Here is a 22,885-nt window from a genome sequence, read left to right as displayed (position 1 = left end):
GAAATATGACCTCTACCTCTACCTGTAGAAGATGCCAGAATTACAGTGTAAAAAGGCCAAGTATAGACAGTATATCTGGCCAACAACCTGTTTATTGTCTAACTATATGAAAGTCCTTTGTCTTTTCTTCTTATTGATTATCCTGTTCATTATTACTGTAGAACAGTTATGCAATATATATTGGATTATTTTGGCTACATAGATGCTAGTCTATATATAGCCCAAATAATCTTGGGCTATAACCTTGAGAAAATCAATAGAAAATATCTGCAGGGTTTTTTTTTTAATGCTAAGATGTTACTTCTTTAATTTCACTTATTAAAATAGTTTTTGTATGTGTGTATGTGTGGGGAGATTAACTATACTCCACTTAAGTCATAAATTATTAACTTTATAACTTTTGCCAAAGAAAAATTAGATTATCTCTTCCAAAGTAATTTCATGTATTTAGCTGAAACTGCCCACTGACTCCATATAAAAATTTACTTTAATAGAGTCATACATTAATTAATTTAACCCACTTAAATCTGACTGGACTTCAAAACCAGCTGGTATTTTCCTCGCATACCTTAGCTGAGACCTCCTCAGTCAGCAGAGCTGGGTCTTCCTCTTACTTTCTCCTAATTTGACATGGTATCTATCCACACCTTTCAACACCCTCTTGAATAAATAGTGAGGAGCACTGTTTTTTAAACCAACAAGATGGCAATAAATGTTGACAGGAGTCAGATTCTGGAGCTGAAATATATCCCTTTCTGTGTGTCTGTGTCTATGTTTCATTGCAAATAGATTTAAAGGAATTATTTCTGTAGAAGTCCTGTTGTAACCTGTGACTGTGTTATTACCAATATTTTTAAAGCTTCTGATAGAATTTCATGTATGAGTTTTGCCAAAGCTCTTTGAACATTAAGGAAACTTCCTTGTCTGACCATCCAGGAGTCACTCTGGCAGTCACACTCCCACCACCTGAGGCTGTCACTGGTGGGACGGAGGTCCCTTCACAGTGGGCAGCTTCAGAGAGCTGACAGCGGTTGGAGCTGTCGTGACACCCTACACACCCCACTCTCACACAGTCAGACCAGGTTTCCATACTGGCTCAACCCTTGGATTTCCACTGCAGAATCTCAGACATCTGGATCCCTAAAATAATTTAATCATGGTGCAATCACAGAATAGCAGGCCAAGCTGGTGCCTCTGAGGACAGACCCTGAACAAAGGACTCCTGGGCTTTCATACCCTCACAGTCGGTGCATGGTAAAGTCTGGGGTTTCCAGCTGAGTGTCCCTGAGCTCCCAGTCACCTGGCTGAGCCACAGGCCCCTGTGCCCTCTGTTCTGCACAGGGTCAGCAGTTCACAGCCTCTTGGCTGGGGCTCCAACACCCAGAGTTCAACCTGCACCTTGAACTGCAGCTGCACCCCGACCTACCGGCACTGAATGTATTCCTCACCATGAATACCAAAGTGATTTCTAGCCATGACTTCCTGATTACAGATCAACATGAAAACATAAAATGAATATAGAAAACAAATAAATTATTCTTTTTAAAATGTTCTCATATCTCTAACTCCATGGCCTAAATTTTAAAATGCCGTCAGTTATTTTGAATGGGTTTTTGGGAACCTCACCTGAATTATAAATGTGCCCAATTTAGATAAAATGCCACATTTAGAAAACTAAGCAATCACCCTCTGAATATCTGTCCCTTTTCTATCTCAGGTGGAAAATTTAAGTACTTGAAACCACAGGCTGATATTTTTAGATGTAAGATAAATATAGAAGAAATCCCATTACTGTTCAAATTCTTCCTAAAATTGATTGACTTATGTAGGGACAGTAATGTACAAGTTTTTAATGTAATAGCTGCACAACCTACAAGAAACTTTTTTGTTGTTTTTTTGTTTTTAATCAAGGCATAATATGAAGGAGTTTATCTAGCAGTTTCCCTTGAACTTCCTTTTCTTTTCATCCTACTTCCTCCATTCAAAGGAAGCTCTCCATGGGTTTGTTTACATACACTTCATTAGATTAAACTAATACCTATCTATCTTAGTATATTTATAGTATATATCATTCCCTCGTGGATACCCTTTGCTGGTGACAGTAATTTCTATTTTTAGTTGGACAACATATTTACTGAGTGCTGGTACAAGTACTTGGCTTCAGATTTGTAACACAGTCAAGGTTTATCGAGCCAACAATTTTGTGGACATATTAATATGGCTGATAATGAAGACACAAATACTTGTGTACAAATTCTGTTTATTCTTACATTTCCAAGAATTATATATCTAAAATTCTGTCAGCATCACTCCTCAGAATGTGCATAGGATTGTTGGGTTTTTTTACATTTTAAATTAAACCTGAGAAAACACATACCTACATAACAGAAAAAAAAAATAAATAAAGAGCAAATACCATTATCCAGTTCTTTTTTTGCCCCCCAAAACCTCACAGAAATTTCATTTCTTTACATTTCATTACATATCATTTCATTGCAGGGTATGCCTTACCATTAGACTTAAACATTCCTAAAAACGTCTGTTTAGAGTAGAAGAGTCTCAGTCAGTGGAACGGTCTCCCATGAGTATTTTGGGAGAGCCCTCCCTCTAGCGGGAAAAGAGGAGAGTTTTTGGAAGAGGTGTTTTTCTGTCACACCACATGACATATACACGAGATATACACGATGGGTCGATGATGCAATATGGGAAAAGTTAAAAAAAAAAAAAAAAAAGGTATTTAGCTAAGAATCAGAAGTTGGATGCAGGAAACAAACCATTGTGGACCAGACCGGAGTGTTTTATGGAACAGTATTAATAGTGATTTTCAACTTCTGCCTTTCCTAAAGGGGAAAAAATCAACAAAAAACCAAATCAAACAAAAACAACAAAAAACTCCATACAAAACTAGATTTCTTGTATCAGAAATGCAGCATTTTTTCTGTAAAAATATATCTGAAAATCCATCAGAACTTTGCATAAGCAGCAGGTAGAAAATCCTTGTACACTTATTGATTATTCTAGGAAGTAGTTCAGTTTCAGATTAGCTTCCGAGAAAATTTTGTGTATCAGCATTTAACATAACTGTCTTCCCTTCATCCACTGTGATTTGTCAATTTTGGTAAGTTTCATCCATTTTGATAGGCTTTACCTTCCTCAGAGGCTGCAGAAGAAAATGTAAACATACTCTGGAAAAATTGTTAAGAATGGGAAACCTTCATTTACTTTGTATTGCTATACCACCTATTCACTACAACGCTTTGAGCCCGGTCATTCAGGCAGTTCTTCACCCAGTGCACCGTGCACTGTTTATCCCACAACTGCACAACTTGTCCAGAAGGATGCTGTGAGGGACAGTATCCAAAGCCTTACTAAAATGCAGAACTCTATATCCACTGTATCCTCCTCATTCATGAGCTGGATGACCTTGTCATTGAACAATGTCAAACTATGGTTAAATAGGTATTTCAATTTGTGAGTCCATGTAGATTGTGACTGATGATTACATTATTTAAATGCCTTTCAGTGGTATCCAGTATAATCTTCTACAGTGTTTTTTACAGAAACTGAGGGTAGAATAAAATGCTTCTATCTTCCCTTGCTCTTTTTGTGGATGGGAATAATACTGGCCAATTTCCAGTCATAGGGACACCCCAGACATCCAAGACCTTTGGTAGATGGTCAAGAGAGGTCCTGCCATAACATCCAGCAGCACCTTGAGAACTCTGGGATGAGTCCCATCAGGTCCCATGGATTTGTGAACACTCTGCTGATACAGCTGGTCCCTTAAAATTCTGGTGTCCACAAATGGAGAACCACTGTTCCTGCAACCCTGTGACTCAGTGACTCAGCACCACAAGGCTTATCAGTAATACTAAAGACTGACTCAAAAAAAGCATTCAATGCTACTGCCTTTTCTTCATCACCATTTGATACGTGACCAGCTTCATCAAGTTTTGGTTCAGTATTTTCCTTAAACCTTTTCTTGCTATGAATATACTTTAAAAAGCCATTTTTATTGTCTTGACACAACACTGACCAATTTCAACTCTTAGCCTTTAGTGTTTTCTCCCTACACATGAGAACTACAGCTCTATGATCTTCCTGCAAAGCCTGACCTTGCTTCCAGAGAACATACAATTTCTTCTTCCACCCAAGAGGCAAAAGGAGTTCCCAGTTCACCTAAAATGGTCCTCTGTCCCACTTGTTTGACTTACAATACCATGGTATTACCTGTCCTGGGCTTGCAGAAGGCGGTTCTTCCAAACCGACCTGCTCTCACAGAAAGCCCTGCATCCTCAAAAGGCAGGGCACTGTAAACTTGCTCCCTCAGCAACTAAAAGCTTGCTCTCTTCTGGTCCAGGGTCGTGACTTCACTGACCTTTTCTCTCATTACACTGCAAATTTTAAACTCCACCATTTTGTAATCAGTGTGGCCAGATGATTATAATTTGTGTTACTACACCTATCATCACTTCTTCTGTGAGTCCTCTATACACAGATGAGAGGTGATAAGGTCTTATCTGTTGAGTATTTAAGCAGCCATGGGGAGACACACAGAGCTATGAAGTGACCAGGCATGTGGCCTCATGCAGTCTGGGTGAGAAGCCAGTCTCCTGCTCCCTGAGCACCTGGGATAGAGAGTCTGTAGCCCTGAATGACAGAGCTGGCCATCAGGACAATGGGCAGCCTTCACTCGGGCATTGCCTGACTTGTAAGATGTCATCCTTGTAATGCTGTCAATTCTCTTTGGACACAGATCTCAAACCAAAGACATGAGTGAATATTTTTTCAGCACCACAAAGCCATCTCACAGATTATGCATTTTTATTTTATTCAGGGAATTCTTAGAAAAGCTTCACCCAGATTCTGCTACAGGAAAGCAGTGCTACTCTCCTATATCAATTGATAAATTAGTAGAAATTATTGTTAGGGGGAAACAAGGCACTTTTGGATGGTTTTGTCTCTAAAGTCAGGAATATCTAAGTGGTATGAGAAATAACTGAGAAATCGAGGAAATTATGACAGCAGAGATACGGGAAATTCTAACAATTGCTATTAAAAAGTTGGAGAGAATTTATGTATCCTTTGTGTCTTTAAAATAATCTTTTTAATACCTGAAAATTACTGAGTAAACATATGATCTGAAGGTAGACTAAAACTATGAAAACACACTGAAAGACACTTTCTAATATTAGGCTGCAGTGAATCAAGTTTTCCTCCTATATTTTGATTCCGGTAAACTTCACCTTCCTCAGTGTCTGCAGAATAAAATGCAAAAAATACTCCTTAAAAGTTTCTAAAATGCTAAAATACTATACCAGCCATTCATAAAAAATTGCAGGGTTTTAATTTTTTTTTGTTGTGGTTTCTTTTTTTCCTTTTTTTTTTTTTTCTTTATAGGATTATAGGATAAAACTATCCAGTTTTTAATTTCCCCTAATTAAATATTATTCAAAAACTTGTGAGGGAAAAAAAAGTAGAAAAAGAGGATTCCACAATGCTTCCTCTTAAAACAAGTTTAGTGATTTTCCTCTGAACATAATCCAAATTACCTCTAAAAGCACAACCAGGAAGCGGCAATGTCTGTGCTCCCTCTCCTGGCTCTGCAGCAACATTGACCTGGGCAAATGCTAACCAGGATAACATCAGGGCCTGAAGCCTGTCAGAAAGAACAAAAATGTGAAACACTGCACTGTTTCAGCTTCCTCAATGACAAAAACTAGAAGTTGCTTTGAATGGAAACTAAAATTATTTTTAAAACATTTTATTTCCAAGTTTCTTGAAAGTTTTTCCCAAGATCAATAATTAAAAAATATATAAATGCCTTGCACAAGGGACAACAGCAGTTTTCTCAGTATTTGTAATACTGCAGGTAATTTTTAAGAATAGTTAGTTACAGACATCCTGATCTCCATGGTGGGCAATCTGAAATCTTTAAAATAACAGTTTATCTAATAAATTGTTCACAAAGAAGATTTAAATAACCTTTTTCATGCTAAAATTAGAACCTTTTTAATTGTGTAATTGTAAACCCAGCAGCTCCGCAAAACCAAACAGTACCAGAAATAAAAAGAAGACAGCTTTATCCTCTCAGGAGCAATTTATGTGTATATTTCTATAGAACTCATAGAACCAAGACTTTATTGCATCACCATACATGATTATGTATAGTCTAATATGAAGAAGAACAGGTGGTGTGAACAATACAACTTCCACCTCAAATATGACAGAAGGTATCCTTTAAAATTCTTTGGAGTGGTTCTACTACATTCAACACAGAGCTCTTTAATCTGTAGGATGAAGTCATCCTTGCTGGATTAGTCATGTGGCTTCTCAACAGCCTTTAATAATGACTGGTTATTTCAGTCTTAACTAAGAAAATGTATTCATTTATAATTAAAAATAAATTAGTGGTTTCACAATAAATGGATAAAGTACATTCTAGCACTTGAGATTACTTTTTCATTCATTACAATTTTATTATGCTCTTAGATAGCTGAGCCATCTCAGAGGCAATAAGGTTCATACTGTGACTCAGAATGCCTTCTCTCCAGTGTGGAGAGAAAAACACAAAAACTAGGGAAAACAATTTTCCTCTACTCTTGTTCAATTTAATAGGAAGATGAGCTGGGCATAAGGGGTAGCAGGAAGGACAAAATAAAGAAATACACTAGACAGCACTAAGCGAAAATCTGCCACTCCAGGAATCAACTGTCCACATACTGTGTAGTGTGACTCAAAACTGGGGCAGAACATTAGGTGGCGTCTAAGACACACTGCAGACAGGACTTTGAATCATTGACATCTGGGATGGACCAAGTTAATTACTAGGGAGGCAGCCTCTCTTCCCTAGCAGTAAATCCCAACCATATGTTCTTCATGACATGACAGCTGAGACCACAGCACCATCAGCAGCATCACAGTTGCCTCCAGCCTCAACCCCTTCTTCAAGCAGTTTGCCCAAGGGAATTGGGGAATGTGGGTAGCCTCTTAGCCCACACGCAGGCATAAATTCAGGCGTGGCTCTGCCCCGTAATCATTGGCTCGTGCAAACCAGAATGACACAGTAGCTTGAGACTCCATTAAGAAGATTTCTGGAAGAAGAAGTTCTACTGGTTGGTGTCATAGGGGCAGAGTTATGAGCTATGTTTTTCCTTTCCTGCTACTCTGCAACTTGGGAAGAAAAGGAAGGAGGTATTAATTACACCCCGGTCCCTTTTTCAGTCATCCTTCCACAGGCACAAGCAAGGGCTAAGGTTAATTTTGCTGCTATTGGCAAAGTGGCGCAATCCTGCCTCTGTGCTGGTACAAGTTAATGAGCAAGCCCACAACAAGCTATCCCTGCATTAGTACAAGTTGACGAGGTTCTAAAACACCAGCATCTTGACTTACAAAACCAACACTTCCTACTTTTCAAAACACAAAGCCATTCAGAGTTATACAATACACACTTAGAATAGTGTGACTTCAGAAGCGTGATGCATTCTGCTAAATATCAACTAAATATCCCACTTCTGGTCTCTGTATTTAAACAATAATTAAAACCACAAAATTTGTAGGTTTGACTTCTGATGGTAGCAATTTGTTGCAACCTTGGCTTTCAAGGAAACCTGTCGAACAACTGTTAGGTCATTTCAAAAAAGCAATGCTCTATCCTATGACTTGCAATCTCAAGCTAAATGCTACATGCACCAGCTACAAATACTTCAAACACTTGTGGCTTTGAGACACTCTGCACAAAGCCTTTCATAGAATTGCAGGGTGGTTTAGGTTGGAAAGCACCTCTGGAATCCTCCCCTGCTCAGTAGGGCCATATAGATCCTTTTTCTCCAGCAATGTCACCTATCTGCTTCCTGCAGCAAGAGAAAGCCGGAGAGGTATATAATCCCAAAGTTTAGAGCTGTTGTATAGAAAGACTATGGAAAAGGAAGTTGTCTAATGTCCAGAGCTTATTTATTAATTAAAATTTTGGTTTCAAGGTTCTAAATGTTAATTTACATCTTACAGATCATCTGCTCTGAGAGCTTCTACAGACCCTGCTTTTTAAGTAGCAATGGCTCTATTTGGTTAAATTCAGTATGCAGAAGTCAATAGGAAAAAAACAAAGGACTAAACATTCCTATAAACATTGATCTTTTTGGACCACAATCAAGTAAGAGTATTACAAAGCTGACCTGCTTTGTTATACCTATGGAAACACTAGTAGGAGTATTCATGGGGAAAGGCAAAAGTGCCTCAGCTTTCAGATGCTCAAGAACTGATGAACATTTTCTGTTTGTGAAGGATGGAAGCGGGAGTCTTCAGATCTGGATCAATTCTGTGCAATGATTCTCAAAACTCATATTGATGCCTCCAGAAATGAAACTCGCCATAGACAAGGAACATCAGGAGAAATATCGTTTGATCCTTTTACAGAGATTAAAGGCAGTGCAAGTACAGATATATGTCTAATGGCAAGCCCCAAAATTCAATGACAGTACAAACTAAAAATCTGAACAACATAGAAAATGGTTTAGCTCCATCAACCCATCTTGATGCCATCCAGTTTCAGCAGCCCTACCTTTTAGCCTGTGTGTTGATGCTAGGACTTGTGATAAATTTCAGGGACAAGGAACACTTGATATCAGGTCAGATACACCTGAGGTCTATGCTGAAATGCTTTTTCTGGGAGAAATCAGGAGCTCCTGTTTTCTCATAAAAATGCTTTTTCTGGGAGAAAACAGACACTAGGAGCCCCAAGCCTGGTGTGTTATACCTGCTACGCAAAACCAGAGTCACATTTAATACTAAAAGAAAACCTCCAGTCAGAGATGAATGTTTAAATACAATTGCAAATGCAATTGCATTTTCCTAAATAAAAAGGTGACGGGTTAGAAGCATAGATTGAAGAATTTTTTAATGACATAGGCCAGTCTGGCTTGTCTTCAAAAGAAAATAAACTCAATAAACAAAAAAACCTAAGCCAAACCAAAACAACCAAACCATACAAACAAATAAAAAAGAAGAAGAATTAACCTTTTTTTTTTTCTGTATGACAGAAACAAGGACTAATGAAGGTAGTATAAGTTCGGCAAAAAGATGGATGATGTGCCTGAAAGTTATTCTCTTCTACAGCTGCTTTGTGTATTTAAAAAAAGAGGGTCAAATCTGGGTTAAAAAGACATCTACGGACAGGTAAGAAAATGTCAGCTTTCAAATAAAAATCTTTAACACTTAAAAATTGCAGCTTTACACATTGACAAAGATTGCTTAAGAGCATAAGTTCAATGGCTTTGGAGAGGAGTCAGCCAAAATAAAATCTCAAGAAATGTCAGGAAGGATCGATCTCTCCTAACTTCACTGGCCACATTCAGCTCTCATGTTAGCAGGTGATCCAATAAAAATGTGAATAAATACAACCCATTGTTTTTAGACATCAAAGGTCACTTCATTGAGTTAGATAAGATTACTGCAAACTAAATGCACACCAAACCTATGAACTTTGGGAGTTATGACACATGAAAGCATCTATACTAGTCTGAAGAACTTAACAAAAGTTTTCATAAGCCAAAAGAGCTGTTAGGAACCGATGATGCATGAATTAAGAGAATTAGACTTGTATTACTTTATTTTCATAACAGTTTATTTATATTTTGGGTTTATTGATGTTAAAATGCAACATTTATATTAATCCACAGAACACATATGTCAATTTTCAACGTTTTGAAATCATTATGTAGTTACTTAGCTCCTAATAAATGTTTGGTACCCATAGGTCATATACATGATATCACTATCATGTATCAGCTGTAACTGATTTCTTAAATGAAAGCGTTAAATTGTTGAAACCTAAGGTTAGCTGGTCGGCCTGTTCTTTTTTTTCCCTGTTATCTCCTTCAGGGCTTTTTTGTACAGGTAGGGACGAAATTTACAGTATGTCCTTTTTTGCCTTTACAGTTTGTGAATTTTATATTGAACACCAACAGGAGAAATAAAAACTTGTCTCACAGAATTATGACACTGTAGAAGTTAATTATTACTTTGACCCTTTGTACAGAATCTCATGTTGCCTTAAATGAAACATGGTCTTTATGATTTTTGTTTTAGTTAGAGTACTGATTTCACATGTGAATGAAATTTGAGTTAAGTAAAAATTATTCCTTTTCCATGTTTGTTTTAAAAACTGCTATTAAGAATTTGTACTTGTATCTTAAATAGAAACCACCTGATACATAGAAGACACTTTATATCTCAGAGAAAATTGTTTCCTCAGATCTAATAAAGAATTTTATTTTGTATTCTTGTAATTCCAGCTGTGAAACGAAATTAACATTGCCCGAAAGATGTTACAAAACATTACAGTCACTTCTGAAAATGTGGGATGTGAATACTTATAAGGCTTTTGAGATTACAAATCTGCAAACTCTAGAACTGGGAATGTCAGCATTAATTAATAAATTAATTTATTTCAGTTACCCTGAATATTACCACAGAAGTGTGACAACAGCACACTTCTGTAAACACAAAAATGTTCAGAAATTACCACATGCAGACAAGTCTTATCCAGTGCATAAAATGTATTTGTGAAAACCTTTTTGTGATCACTAATTTCTTTGATTTACAGTGTTGTGCTCCCAAATGGCTGAAAAAGCAGTTTAGAAAATGAAATATCAGAAAAGTTGTAACTGTGATTATATCCATCCATTTATGTGGGGAAGCCTTAGAGTCTGTTTTTTTTTCCTGGCTGTTGTATACCCAAGGATCAAAGGTAGTTGCAGTGCTTGTCTGAATGCAGTGCATGTCTAAATTATTTTCACTAGACACTGCCTTTTGCAAAGGATTGAGGGGACAGATCCAAAAACAAATTAAGATTCTTATCACGATGTCTAATCTCTATGTGCCCGTCCCTTCAGAGACCCATCAGAATCCCAAGGTTAGTGACGCTTTTTACATGTTCACGGGGAATAAACCTACAAGTTGGTGACTGTGAGTTGAGGATTTTTCACATTTATAGAACAGTCTCCAGAAAATTTCAGGCTCTAGTGATTTTCTGTCTACTGACAGGATGTGCTGCTCATTCTCCACTATGCAGGGAAACTGAAGTGTATCTTGTAATTGGGAAGTCCTCACCAAAGTACCTACTAAGCTGGCAGCTTATTTGGTTGTCTTGCCACACTCTCCAGTCTTCAACAAACTTTCAAAGCTGACAATCAAGTCACAAATAATTGTGTGCAGGCAGGCTTGGCCTCCTCCAGCTCTCATTCGCTGTCTCGGTGACAGTGAATTACCTGAAGTTCCTCTCCCTCTGAGAACACCAAACAAGCAGCTCAGAAGTCACCCCAAGAAAGGCAGAGTGAATGATTTCCATGAAACACTTGCCTCTGTGAGCCGCCTGTGCAGAATGCCTGGCTCAGGAGCTCAGGTGGGATGCAGATCTTTGGAAAGCGCAGATCAATCTGACTGAACATTTTCTTTCAGTGCTCGGCTAACCCCAGGTATCAGAGAAAGCAGCACGTACATAACTTTCCACAGGAAGGTCTCACACTGGTGGGAACAGGAGTGCAGGGAGCTGTCCTGTGTGCTCCCACCACCGCTGTCCATGGGGTGTCCAAGCAGCGATGTGGGCTGGGCTCCCCTGCCAGGTGCACCCTGAGGAGGTGGAACCCCCCGTGTCAGGAAGACATGGAACTTTGTTGCCAACTCCCATATTTTCAAGCACTTTTGTTTTGGTCCTACGTCTTCTTAAAAAAAAAAAAAAAAAAAAAAACCAAAAAAAACTGGATGCTTTTCTTTTCATGTCAGTTCCAAACATTTATGGGAATTTGCATATGGGGAGCCGAGGGAATAAAGGCTGCACCTCCCTTCCTGCTTGTCCAGGGTGCGGTTCCTTATTGCAGCAAGTCCCGGCTGCCCCGGAGATTGGGGGGCTGCTCTCTGCCGGTGGGAGGCCAGGGACAGGAGGCAACTGTGTCCAGCTGTGGGCTTATTACAAGGTATAACCCCTAGCACCAATACAGATTGAGGGTGACCTGCTGGAAAGCGGCTCTGTTGAGGAAGACCTGGGGTTCCTGAAGGACAACAGGTTGTCCTTGGGCCAGCAGTGTGCCCTGGTGGCCAAGAAGGCCAATGGTATCCTGGGGTGCATCAGGAAAAGCATTGCCAGCAGGCTGTGGGAGATGGCTCTGCCCCTCTGCTCAGGCCTGGTGAGGCCAAATCTGAAGTGCTGTGTCCAGGTCTGGGCTCCCCAGTACAGGACAGACATGGAGTTCCTGGAGCAGGTCCAGATGCTGTAGATTAAGGGGCTGGAGCATTTCTCTTAGAAGGAAAGGCTGAGGGAGCTGGGCCTGTTCAACCTCAAGAAGAGAGAGCTGAGAAGGGATCTTATCAATAATTATCTGAAGGGAGGGTGCCGAGAGGATGGAGCCAGGCTCTGTTCAGTGGTGCTGAGCAATAGGACAAGAGGCAATGGGCAGAAACTGATGCACAGAAGATCCACCTGAATCTGAGGAAGAACTTCTTGACCGTACAGGCAACCCTGGACAAGAACAGATTGTCCAGAGAGGTTGTGTCCCTCAAAGGAGTTATTCAAGAACGATCTGTTCAATGTGCCCTAGGATGGCCGTGCCAGAGCAGGGAGGCTGGGCCAGGTGACCCAATGTGGTCCCTTCCAACCTCACCCGCTCTCTGATCATATTAGGTAAGGCTATCAGCGTTTCAAAGAAACAAAATAAGTACATGCGCATTTCAGACACCAGTCGGGAATACACAGTGGTATTTCTTTTGCCCCTAGAGCACTGTTCGGCCCAGCCAAGGCACCCGCACGCCTGTAGGCTCCGAAGGCTCCCCGGCCCCACAAAACTCTCCCGCCCCCGCAGCGCGGCCTCCCCGCCCGGCCCCGCCTCCCGGCAGCCCCCGCGCGCCGCCCGGCCTCGCGAGACTCTAGGCTCTCGCGACAGCGGGGCGCCGCCATCTTACCCGCTCGCTCGGGCGCTCGCTGTGTCGGGCGCTGCGGCTCAGGGCGGCGGGGGGGCCGCCCGTCCCGGACCGCACCGCACCGCACCGCAGCCGCGCTCGGCCGCGCCGCCCTCCGCCGGGGGGGACCCGCGCAGCGCCCGGGACGCGCTCCCCGGCAGACGAGCGGCGAGAGCGGGGCCCGCGGGAAGCAGCCGCTGCTCGACTGGTTCCGCCCCCTCCGTGTCGCTGGGCCTCCGGCCCGTGCCGGGCGGCTTCTGCCGAACCGGGAGGCGGCGGGGAGTGCGGGGAGGCGCGGCGGGAGCCGGGGTGCCGGCCGGCGAGCGGCGCGGACCCCGCCGCCGGGGCTGCTGCTGCTGCTGTTGCTGCTGGCGGGGAGGCGGGGGGCCCGGGCCGCTCTGGATGGTGGTTAAAATGATCATAGAAAACTTCGAGGCGCTGAAATCCTGGCTCAGCAAAACCTTGGAGCCCATGTGAGTAACCGCGACCCTTCCTCGCCCTCTCCCCCTCGAAATAAACCTTCCCCTTGCAGAAGATGGGGCTCCGCAGGGGCGGGAAACGCGGTGCTGGCGAGTCCCGGGAGAGCATCCCGGGAGATGCCCTCTCAGCATCCTCCTATCCTCCTCCGGCCGCCGTGTGTGAGGGGCTGCGTCGTTCTTGCGCTCTCCCGCTCTCCCGTCGCCGTCCTCGGCAGGGAGGTAGGACCATCTCTCTCCGGAGGATGCAGCTTCCCCCCCTAGCGACCGCGTTCCTTTTCCCTTTGTAGCCCAGGGAGAGCGGGAGACGCTGTGTGTGCGTGTGCAGCTCGCTGTGCCCCGCGCTCAGCCCCCGGAGAGGCCACGCCAATGAGCACGGCCCGCCGCCCTGTGCAGGGACCTTCGACAGAGCTCAGGTGCCACTGGGACGTCCAGCGGGATCCTGGGATATTCCCAGTAGCATTTGCTACAGACTCGTCGCACATCATTCTTGGTTATTCGGAGTATTTGACGCTGTCTGGTTTCCCTTCACCCAAATAATAATTGCATCAGTAGAGGACTTGGGAGTAGGAGCCCCAGAGAATAATTTGCCTGTTTGTGAATACGTGCGTGCCCTCTAAGGATAGCATTCGTGTGAGTGGGGCTCTTCTGCAAATGCGTCTTCCTTCTCTGAATGGTATTTTAGTGGAGCTGAAGTGTGAACTTAGTTTTAAAGGTTTATCTTCTGGAAGCATGGTGTCTGTGTATGAAAGCATGCACTTTTTTTAGTCATTCTGGACCACTATTTTAACATGTCTGAATTAAATTTGCTGGAGTTTGATTTGAGTTAAATGAACTAGAACTTCTGAATTCAGTCTGGTGTTAACTTTTGTGCTGAGATGTTTGCCCACTGTAGGTTTTACTCTTGACGAGTTCAGATGGGGGAGCAAAAATTGCTTTATTGCTTCCATAACCATTAGTTGAGTATTTGTATGTGCAGATGCAGTTTGTAGGGCTTATGCTGAAATAACTTGAAAAAGTTACAAAATGCTGGGACATTTTTAGGAGAGCTTCACTTGGGTTGTTCTTTTGTTAGTTTGGGGCTTTTTTTTTGAGGTGGTGGGGGGGAGGTGGTGGTTCTCCTTTTTTCCATAGGGTCTAATCCAGACCACACAGAAAGACATGAACTATGAGTTTACTTTCAGTGGTCTTTGAATTAGGCCTGCAGCAAATTACACTGAGTCTTTATTGTAAAAGGTTTGACGTTTAAGGTTTTTATTTTGGGGAGAAAAAAGGGCATCATCTTGTAAAACTGTAGTTTGGGGAAGGTGAAGTACTTTTTATCTTGGGTCAGTATAATGCAATATATTGTGTTGTGGGGTAATAGATTTCCCTCTAGTCCTCTCACTATTACTTTCTGGGTACTCTCTTGTATGACTATTTTGTTAATGGCAGTCAGCAGTTTGATGACAGTATTTTAGAGTGTGCTGGTTTAGAGACTTGGAACAGACTCAGGTTGGTCCATGTTTCTTTGTTTGAAAAACCATGAGCTGTCTTAGTAATAGTCAGCAATTAAAGGATGAAATTGAGATTTTCAGCTTTCGTGATCAGTGCAATTTTCTGCTTTTTTTCCACTAAGAAGACCGGTGTGTATCTGTTAGGTTAAATGTGGTTGTCGTTTTGGAAGACTCTGGAGAGCTAGGGAGATGCTGGTCTGGAGGATGATGAGTTCTGTGCATTTTTAGCTTTGGGAGGAAACAAACCAGCCGTGACTGTCATTCAGTTTTCTGCAGTGTCCTGTGTAACCTACTGTTGAATAGATGTTAGAATTGGTGGAGATGTATTGTCCTTTCGTAGCAGTCAAATACTCCTGGAGATGCTTTTGCTGTCAGCTATCTCAAGTGTGTGCCTACAGCCATAGCTTCTGGCTTGATGAAAATTTCAGTGTGCAGCTACTTCTAAAGTAACTGTTGCACTACTAGTACAGTGAGGCGCTAACTGCTGAGCCTCTGGAGGTGTTGCTGTACGCAAAAATGATTTTTGACTTGTCTTTTCCTGTTAATGAAACAAAAGTGCCAAGTGTTGTCTAATGGGTCTTTCACACCTTTAGCTGCAAGATAACGTGGTTAACTTAACCTGCTAACTACACTAAGACACTATTAGGCTATTGTGGAGGTGGTGTCTTGGTGGTTTTAAGGGGAGAAGTGCATTTAAGAAAAAAACATGAAATAATTTTATACAGAAATGTCTAGATCTATATTTATGTGCTAGTTACCTAGAGCTGAATAGTTAGAACGTGCTGCACTTCCCAAGCTGCCTTTTCCGAGGAGCTAGCCTTTTTTAATCAGGACGTATAGCTTGTTCCAAGGGACATAATGCAGGTACATCTCAAACATAATGTTTCAGAATTAAAATATAGCAATAGCCACAAAATTTGTCTCATTTTATCTTTAAACATTCTAAAAACGCTGACTTCCTAATCTAATGAAACAAGCATGTTACGTAATTGTATAGACTGGACGAGATTTGCTTGTTTGTTGGACTGCTTTCACGTGGAGTCTCTGGGAAACACTGCTCATAGACAAGAATGTTTGAAGGGGAGAGATGGTGGAGGATGTAAGATTTGGAATTTTGTTAGTGGTAGGTTGCTGGGTTTGTTTGTTTGTTTTGGACTACTCTGATGCCTTTGGCAAAGCCTTGGTGATCATCCCTACAAAAAGGCCTTATGTGAGTTTTGTCTTGTTGCAGTGAGGCAGAAATTGCAAATGCTGCCATGCTGGAGCCTTTGCACAGTGCAGCTCCGTTTAGGGGTAATAGTTCTGTAGGAGCTTTCTGCAGCTCTTCAAGAAGAGGGTGCTTTTGTGGTTTTGGAAATAACTCTTCGTGCAGAATTGCTAAATATACACACAGAATCATTTCAGATGCAGCCATGTAAATGTAATACCAGTACAGATAGGGTGGCAAGAGGCTTTTTGTGCTGTGGCTACTGTGTGTTTGACTGGAATTGTCTTGTATATTCAACTCCAGTCAGCTCTGTAAAGAAGGTATTTGTTACCAGTCATCCTCGTTGCTTGCAGACAGCAGTGAGCTAAGTTTCTAGTGTTACACACTTTCTTGTTCATGGCATGGTTTCTATCAAGTATTGGAAAGTGTTAAACTTGGAATATAACAGTCTGCCTGTCACTTCTGATTTCTATACTAACAAGGCACTCACTGAGCCTGTCAATTGTGATGAGTTTCTTTCCTGCAAGTCCATTCCAGATACTCTATAAACTGTGTATATGGTTCTTGCTGGAATATCAGGATCTGGCTTGGCAAAGTTCCAAGTAGGGATTTCTTTAATTTTTTTTCCTTGAATTTGTTTGAATCTCTACTTGTGAAAAAAACCTAGCTTTTTGTACTAATGCAATACTCACAATTTCGCTTTTAAGACATTGTAATGTTCTCCCCCTTGCCCTAATTCTCTACACTGGAAAGTTTCCTTGGTTTTAATTACTTTGTGTAAAATAAATTAAATTGAAATATTTGTGGCCTGCTGAATTTTACGTTTAGTTTGATTAAGGCTCCCATATCTAATTTTTTTCCACTTCACTGTATTTACATTTTTGTGAAGGTTTGTTCCTGTACTAAATCAAACTTGAAAAAAAGATGAAATGCCTACAACATTTGTGCAGTATTTAGGCATACCTCATTGAAATGGAAAGGTATTTTTCATTGAATTCTGTAAGTGAATGTGGTAATGACTTGCATCAGATGGAATAAAATGAAAATTGTTTAAAGAATATTTTGAGTATATCATTGGAATCTTTTTTGGTAATTGATGTGTGTCCTCTGGTGTTATGCCCTCACTGCTCTTTGTTTGTCAAGCTTTTCAGCCCTTTTTTTTGGCTTCATAGGTTACTGACAAAAGGTAGCAAATAAAAACTGTTTAACAGTGGTGTAAGGAATATGCTGATAAGCGAGGACATTGAAAGCATGGAAATAAGCTCAATGAAAAACCTTGTCATTTATTTCATGTGGTGCGTCACCCTACCGGTAACACTCATTGGGCCACCATGACATTTCTCTCATTTTCCATAAAACTTCCTTAGAAGTTCAGAAGCAGTAAGCACGTCTGTTCATTTCACTTACTTTATTAACACCTTGTGTGAAGCTGTTTGTAACTAAGATAAATAAAGCACAAATGCACATCAGTGGTAGGTAGTTTTTAACACTAGTTATTTTTCTGCATCTGCTATGAAACTTGGTAGTCTGTTCACCTGACTCATGGAGAGCTACTGTATTTGAGAAATCAAGGTTCCTAGCCTAGAGTGCCAATACTGCTAAGCTTCTGTGTAAAAGTATTATGTTAGTATTTAAAGAGTGGTATTAGGTATAGTTGGAAGCAGAAAGTAAAAAGGAGAAAACTATTCCTTGTTACAGGAAACCTTTTCTGTTCTTGCAGTGAAGTGAAACCCCTTTAACTGCATTGCGAGTCACAGAGACACTGTGATGAGTTTTCATTTCTGCATTGAATGGGTGTTGGAGAGCCAGCAAGCTGACAGCTGTTCTGCCTCATGAGAGCTGTCTTGAATCTAAGGGTGGTATTCTAGGCTGCCAATTACTGGTTGCAGCTGTATGAACATGTCAGATCTGGGTATCAGAATAATTTACAACTGATTTAATGGCATCATTAGCTTGAATAGCAGCTTTGGAGGCTGCAGCGTTCCTCAATGTGTTTCTATTGCTTTAAGTACTGTTAGAGAAGTCATTAAAGTGAGTGTCGTAAGAGTGGTGCTTCTCAGCCACCATAGTGTCTCAAGGTAAAAGTTGGATCTTGCTGAATGAGTTGGTTGTTCATTTTACTTAGTGAAGTAAGTTTACACCATATTACTTTACACCATAGCTTTTTATAGTTTTTTTGTTTGTTTTTTTTTTTAGTAACAAGAGAGTGGTGCAACTGCCTGAATTGGGCTTGCTCCACTGCCCAGTAGGCTGTGTGCATCTTTCTGCACCCACTCAGCCCTGCAAGTAGAAAGCATTTCTCTCGGCCTTCAAACTCAGCCATGTCCACATTGGTTAATGTCAAGAGATGAGCAGTATTTTAGCAGTCGGTCTTCAGGCAACAAAACCAGACTCTGAAATTTAGGTTATTAACTCTCAGGATCAGAGCACAAGAAACGGCATGCACCTACATGTTATTTCCTTTAGAGCAACGCCATTTGTTGCTTGGAGGACTGCAGACAGGCTTCTGAGGTTTCAGTGTGTTGTAGTAGTTAAAATTTTGTAAAGGAACTAGTTTCAGGATTTGCAGCATCTTTTTGGTTTGTACATTAATTTTAAAACTGAAGAAAAAATCCCTTTGTGTAGTTCCTTTACATCTTATAGTAGTGTGTGATTAGAAAAATAGAAGTGAGTTCTCAGAACATATTTTATATTAAAAAAAAAAGTGAGTTGGAAGCAGGTTAAAAAGTGTTTGATGAATTGCAGAGTATTCAAATAAGAAGAAAATACTGTACTGAGAGGTGACTCAGCCAAATTACTTTTCCTTTTTCAAGTATTATTTACAACAAAAGAATTAAAACTTAAGTTTACCCTGACAGTTTCAGCTTTTCTGGTTTCTCTTTATTTGAAATAGTAATTTCATATAATGACTGCAAAACAACAGTCATTATATGAGGTCAGAAACATGGGATTTTGAACTTTCCTGTGAGCTTTATTGTACTGTTCCTTCTGTGACTGAGCAAAATACTTGGTTGGGAATTGCTTTCCTTTTTGAAGCTTCTATCTGTTGCGTAGCAATTGGAGGTATCTGTATAATTCTCTGAAGAGCATGTAGCGATCTAGCAAGAGAATTCTTCCATCTGTGCCTGTATATTCAATACTGTTTATTAAAGCAAGATTGCATGAGCAGTCTCCCTTGTTGAAGAGAGAGGAGTAGGTGCTGTGTATTTTCTTACTTAAAGAGTACAGACTGCAAAAAAGTATTACTAGAGGTAAAAACAAACATTGCTAGAAATAATGATGTATATATATTTCTGAATATATAATATACTGAAATTGAGTGTAAGAAGACATGCTGTAGTGTTTAATGGTAGTGCACACTTGGATGTACTTGCTGCAATGGAAATGAATGCAGAGTACTTGTGCCAGCTGGTGTGTGTTTGTTTGTTAAAGAAAACACAAAAGTGAAAACAGGAGGAGAAATTTGTTATTACAGACGTGTATTAGTGCTTGCAGCATGTGCCTACAGTATGTTGAGGGGATGAAGATAGGGAAATCAGAGTTGAGAAATGTTTTTCTACATGTTTGATGAATGTGACCATTTTTCTAGTAGCCAGGTGTTGTCATAAGAATGTAGTTATGTATAAAGTTCTGTAACACTTGTAATGCACAAATTGTGTTTATGGTGAGGACTGATGTAGTACACTATATCCAAGTTTAGCTAAGGATTCAAACCTGTATTTAATAACTGAAAATGTATATCATTCAGCAGTAGAATGAAAATATAAACTTTTTGTTCATTTTTAGAGCAACTTAGAGTATTTGCAATGTGTTGATGGTATTCTCATTTTTCTGAGGTATCAGTTAAGAATCTTTCTCTATTATCTTTCAGTCTGCAAGAATATAGCAGGATACATATATTGTATGATAAATTCTTGTGCTACACTGTATATTTGCCATTGGCATGGGTGCTGCCGTTGGCATGGGTGCCTTTACTGTTTTCTTTATTCTCACATTACTTGTTATCAAAACAAAGTCGATTATAAGAGCATAAAATGCAAGACAAAGGGGTTTAGAAAAACTGACAACGCTAGCTCAAAATTGGTGAAAAAAATCCATGTAAGCACAACAGAGACAGAGCAAGCATATTGCGTGTTATTCACACACAAAGGCTGCTGTTCTCTGAGAAAATACTGTTAAACTAAAGAACATAAGATCTTGTTTATCAGAAAAACTCAAGGCCCCATAATCCAAACCAGGGGATTTTGACTAAACCAGTGGATGGAGATTTTATACAGAATATTTCAGAATTAAGTTTGAGTGAAAAAGTAGGAAGGAATTGCTTTTTTTAAAATGCTCCCTCCAAATAAAATTATTAAAGATTATACCTAGAACTCTTGGTAGCTATAAAGAATTTTTGCGGCAAAACTTTAATTATTTTTTTACTTTGTGAGACCTGTTAGTCCTCTCTTCCACCACTTGAGGTTGCTAGCAATTTAATTTTAGCATCATCTTAAAAAATGGCATTTTCCAAGAGTTTTAAAAGCCATAAAAGATCATATTATAGACTTGTTAGATTTATTTAAGATACTGTCTACAGAAACAGTCTTCACATTAGTGTGGAGAAAAGATTAATTGTGGGTTTTTTCCCAAGCTTTGAAGAACAGATGTAGAAGAGACTTCTGTTTCAAGTCAGTAGCTAAAAAAGGATGTCACCCTCTATCTGTGTAGAGATCATTTGCAGTTTAATTTTAAAAAATTAAAAGAAAGCACATAAAATCCTAGTGTTGGTTTACAAAAGCATCTTCATCTCACTCTGCCACAAAACTCACTGTATTCATTATTGCTTAATTAGTGTCAATTTGAAATAATTTGCCTGTTAGTATTTTAAAAAAATAGTGTTTGTTAAGTAGCCAAAATTGAAAGTACATAAATTCTTACTGTTGTAGAAATTCCCCTGTACACTGAATGATAATAATAGTAGAATTCAGTATGATTGTTTTACATTGTTCATATGTGGCTGTACAGGGTGACAAATGTTGAAACACGTGCATGAATGCACAGCAGAAAGTGATCCTGTGTTTTGCAAATTAAAAGTACATTTCCATTGAAAATATTTTCATAAGTGTATCTTGGAGTTGGGTAGACTACTTCAAGTCCTGGGGTGGACAGGTTTGCTGAGATTTCTGAAGTCATCATGGCAGGGAGGATGAAAGCGTTAACTGTTCATTATTTTTAAGCATCATCTGTTTGTTAGGGTTTTGGGGTCTTGTTTGTTGGTTTTGTGTGGTTTTGTGGGTTTTTTGGTTTGTTTTTTGGGGGGGATAGTTTATGGTTTGCTTATTTTGTTATGGTCTGTGTGGCTTTCCAGAGATTTTCTGGTTTCTATCCTGCTTATGAAAGGGGAATTGCTTTAAACTGAATATGAGGTTGTTGTACAGTCAGTGTTGTAGGAGCTGGAGAATAAAACACATTGTAGTAGTTAGGAGCAGTAGGTTTTTAGCCCCTTTTTCTCCTTCCCTCCACTAAATTTTGAGTGCACATGTGATTTAAGTAAGTTGTAGCAGATTTTCAGTGGTAGCTGACTGTATGTATTATTGAATGAGAACCACGTTTATGGAAATTAAAATGAAAAAAGGAAAACTGAGGATAATCATGTGAAAATTGTCTTCTCCCCATGTCATGATGAAAACAGCACATTAATTTTCCGTGGCACAATTCAGCTTGAAACTGGGAAGGTACTGAAAATCTGAAGTGCCCTTGAAGTTGTGTGAAGAAACAGTAAAAAAAGTTTAAAACTTCTCAAATTCAAGGAGTGAGAGATTATGAAATGCTGGTCCTAGGGCCTGCTGAAGGCTGAGAGAGAACCCTCATTACAGCCTGTGATGAGTGTTGTTCGACACTGGGCTTTTAGATAATCTGCTTGGCTGATGTGCTCAGGTGCCTGCAGCGTTGCAGTCCTACTGCTCTTACTGTAGGAGGTTGTGGCAGGTTGTGCACTGACTTGGTGCTTGGACTGTGTTTTCTTCTGGATTAAGAATTGTTAGACCTGAATGGAGCAAATTAGGTGTGAAAAATTTCTGAAGAATTTTCAGTCAACGTGCAGCCTGGTTTTTGATTAACACTGTGTATTTTCATTTTGTTCATTTAGTGTCCATGGGTTCTTTTGCAATGATTATGAACTCCCATTTCCTGTATCTATAAATAATGCAGACTGACATGGAATACAGTGGTACATTCACTAGCAGCCTAAGTTGCTTTTTCAGCATGAAATTGTAGTATTGCCTGCTTTCTAAAGGATGCTGGTTTACGTTTGAAGCCCTGACCTTTAACTTCAGGGCTCTCTGTGCTGGGCCCAGGCTATCCATAGGTGCTGACAGATTGGCTTCCTTTGCTTAGCAGATATGTTTGCATGGGGGATGTTGCTTGCTGTGCAGGAGATAAGTTTCTCTGGTGAGAGGAATTAGGTGGTGTGATATGTTTGTTTAGGGATTTGGGTTCTTTTGCCCAGTGTCCAAAATAATGTCATTTCAATGATCAACATTTAGATTAACAGTCAAGCTTCAGTATGTGTATCTTACTCATGGTGGAAGGGATTTGCAACTTTTTATGTTATGTTGACTCCTTTGTTATGACTGTTGGACCTCTCTACTAGAGCAGTATTTGTGTAATGTTCGTATTCGGTGCAACTCCCTGACCATAGATTAATTTTTCTTATTGGTTATTTTTGCTAGAAAGCATGTACAGTTATGATGCAATAATGCAGTTTTTTTCTT

The 22,885-nt window shown here is 40.2% G+C and overlaps 1 protein-coding gene across 5 annotated transcripts in view; it reads left to right on the top strand.

The window, feature by feature from the left end:
• Positions 1–12,931: 12,931 nt before the first annotated feature.
• The window catches only part of RBM26 (RNA binding motif protein 26), a 47,979-nt gene continuing 38,025 nt past the window's right edge, over positions 12,932–22,885 (top strand). For 3 of the 5 annotated variants that reach the window (XM_041419923.1, XM_041419920.1, XM_041419924.1), the window contains exon 1: positions 12,933–13,424. In XM_041419923.1, the coding sequence (XP_041275857.1) occupies positions 13,354–13,424 (71 nt within the window). In that variant the 5' untranslated portion in view covers positions 12,933–13,353. Of the gene's footprint in view, positions 13,425–22,885 lie in introns of all 5 variants that reach the window. The other 2 variants (XM_041419922.1, XM_041419919.1) reach the window with 1 other exon arrangement.

Source organism: Onychostruthus taczanowskii, unplaced genomic scaffold (assembly GCF_017590055.1).
Source record: "Onychostruthus taczanowskii isolate IOZ18803 unplaced genomic scaffold, ASM1759005v1 scaffold62, whole genome shotgun sequence".
Taxonomy (NCBI): domain Eukaryota; kingdom Metazoa; phylum Chordata; class Aves; order Passeriformes; family Passeridae; genus Onychostruthus; species Onychostruthus taczanowskii.
Note: the sequence above shows the minus strand (reverse complement) of the source record. Positions and strands in the feature narration are given on the sequence as shown.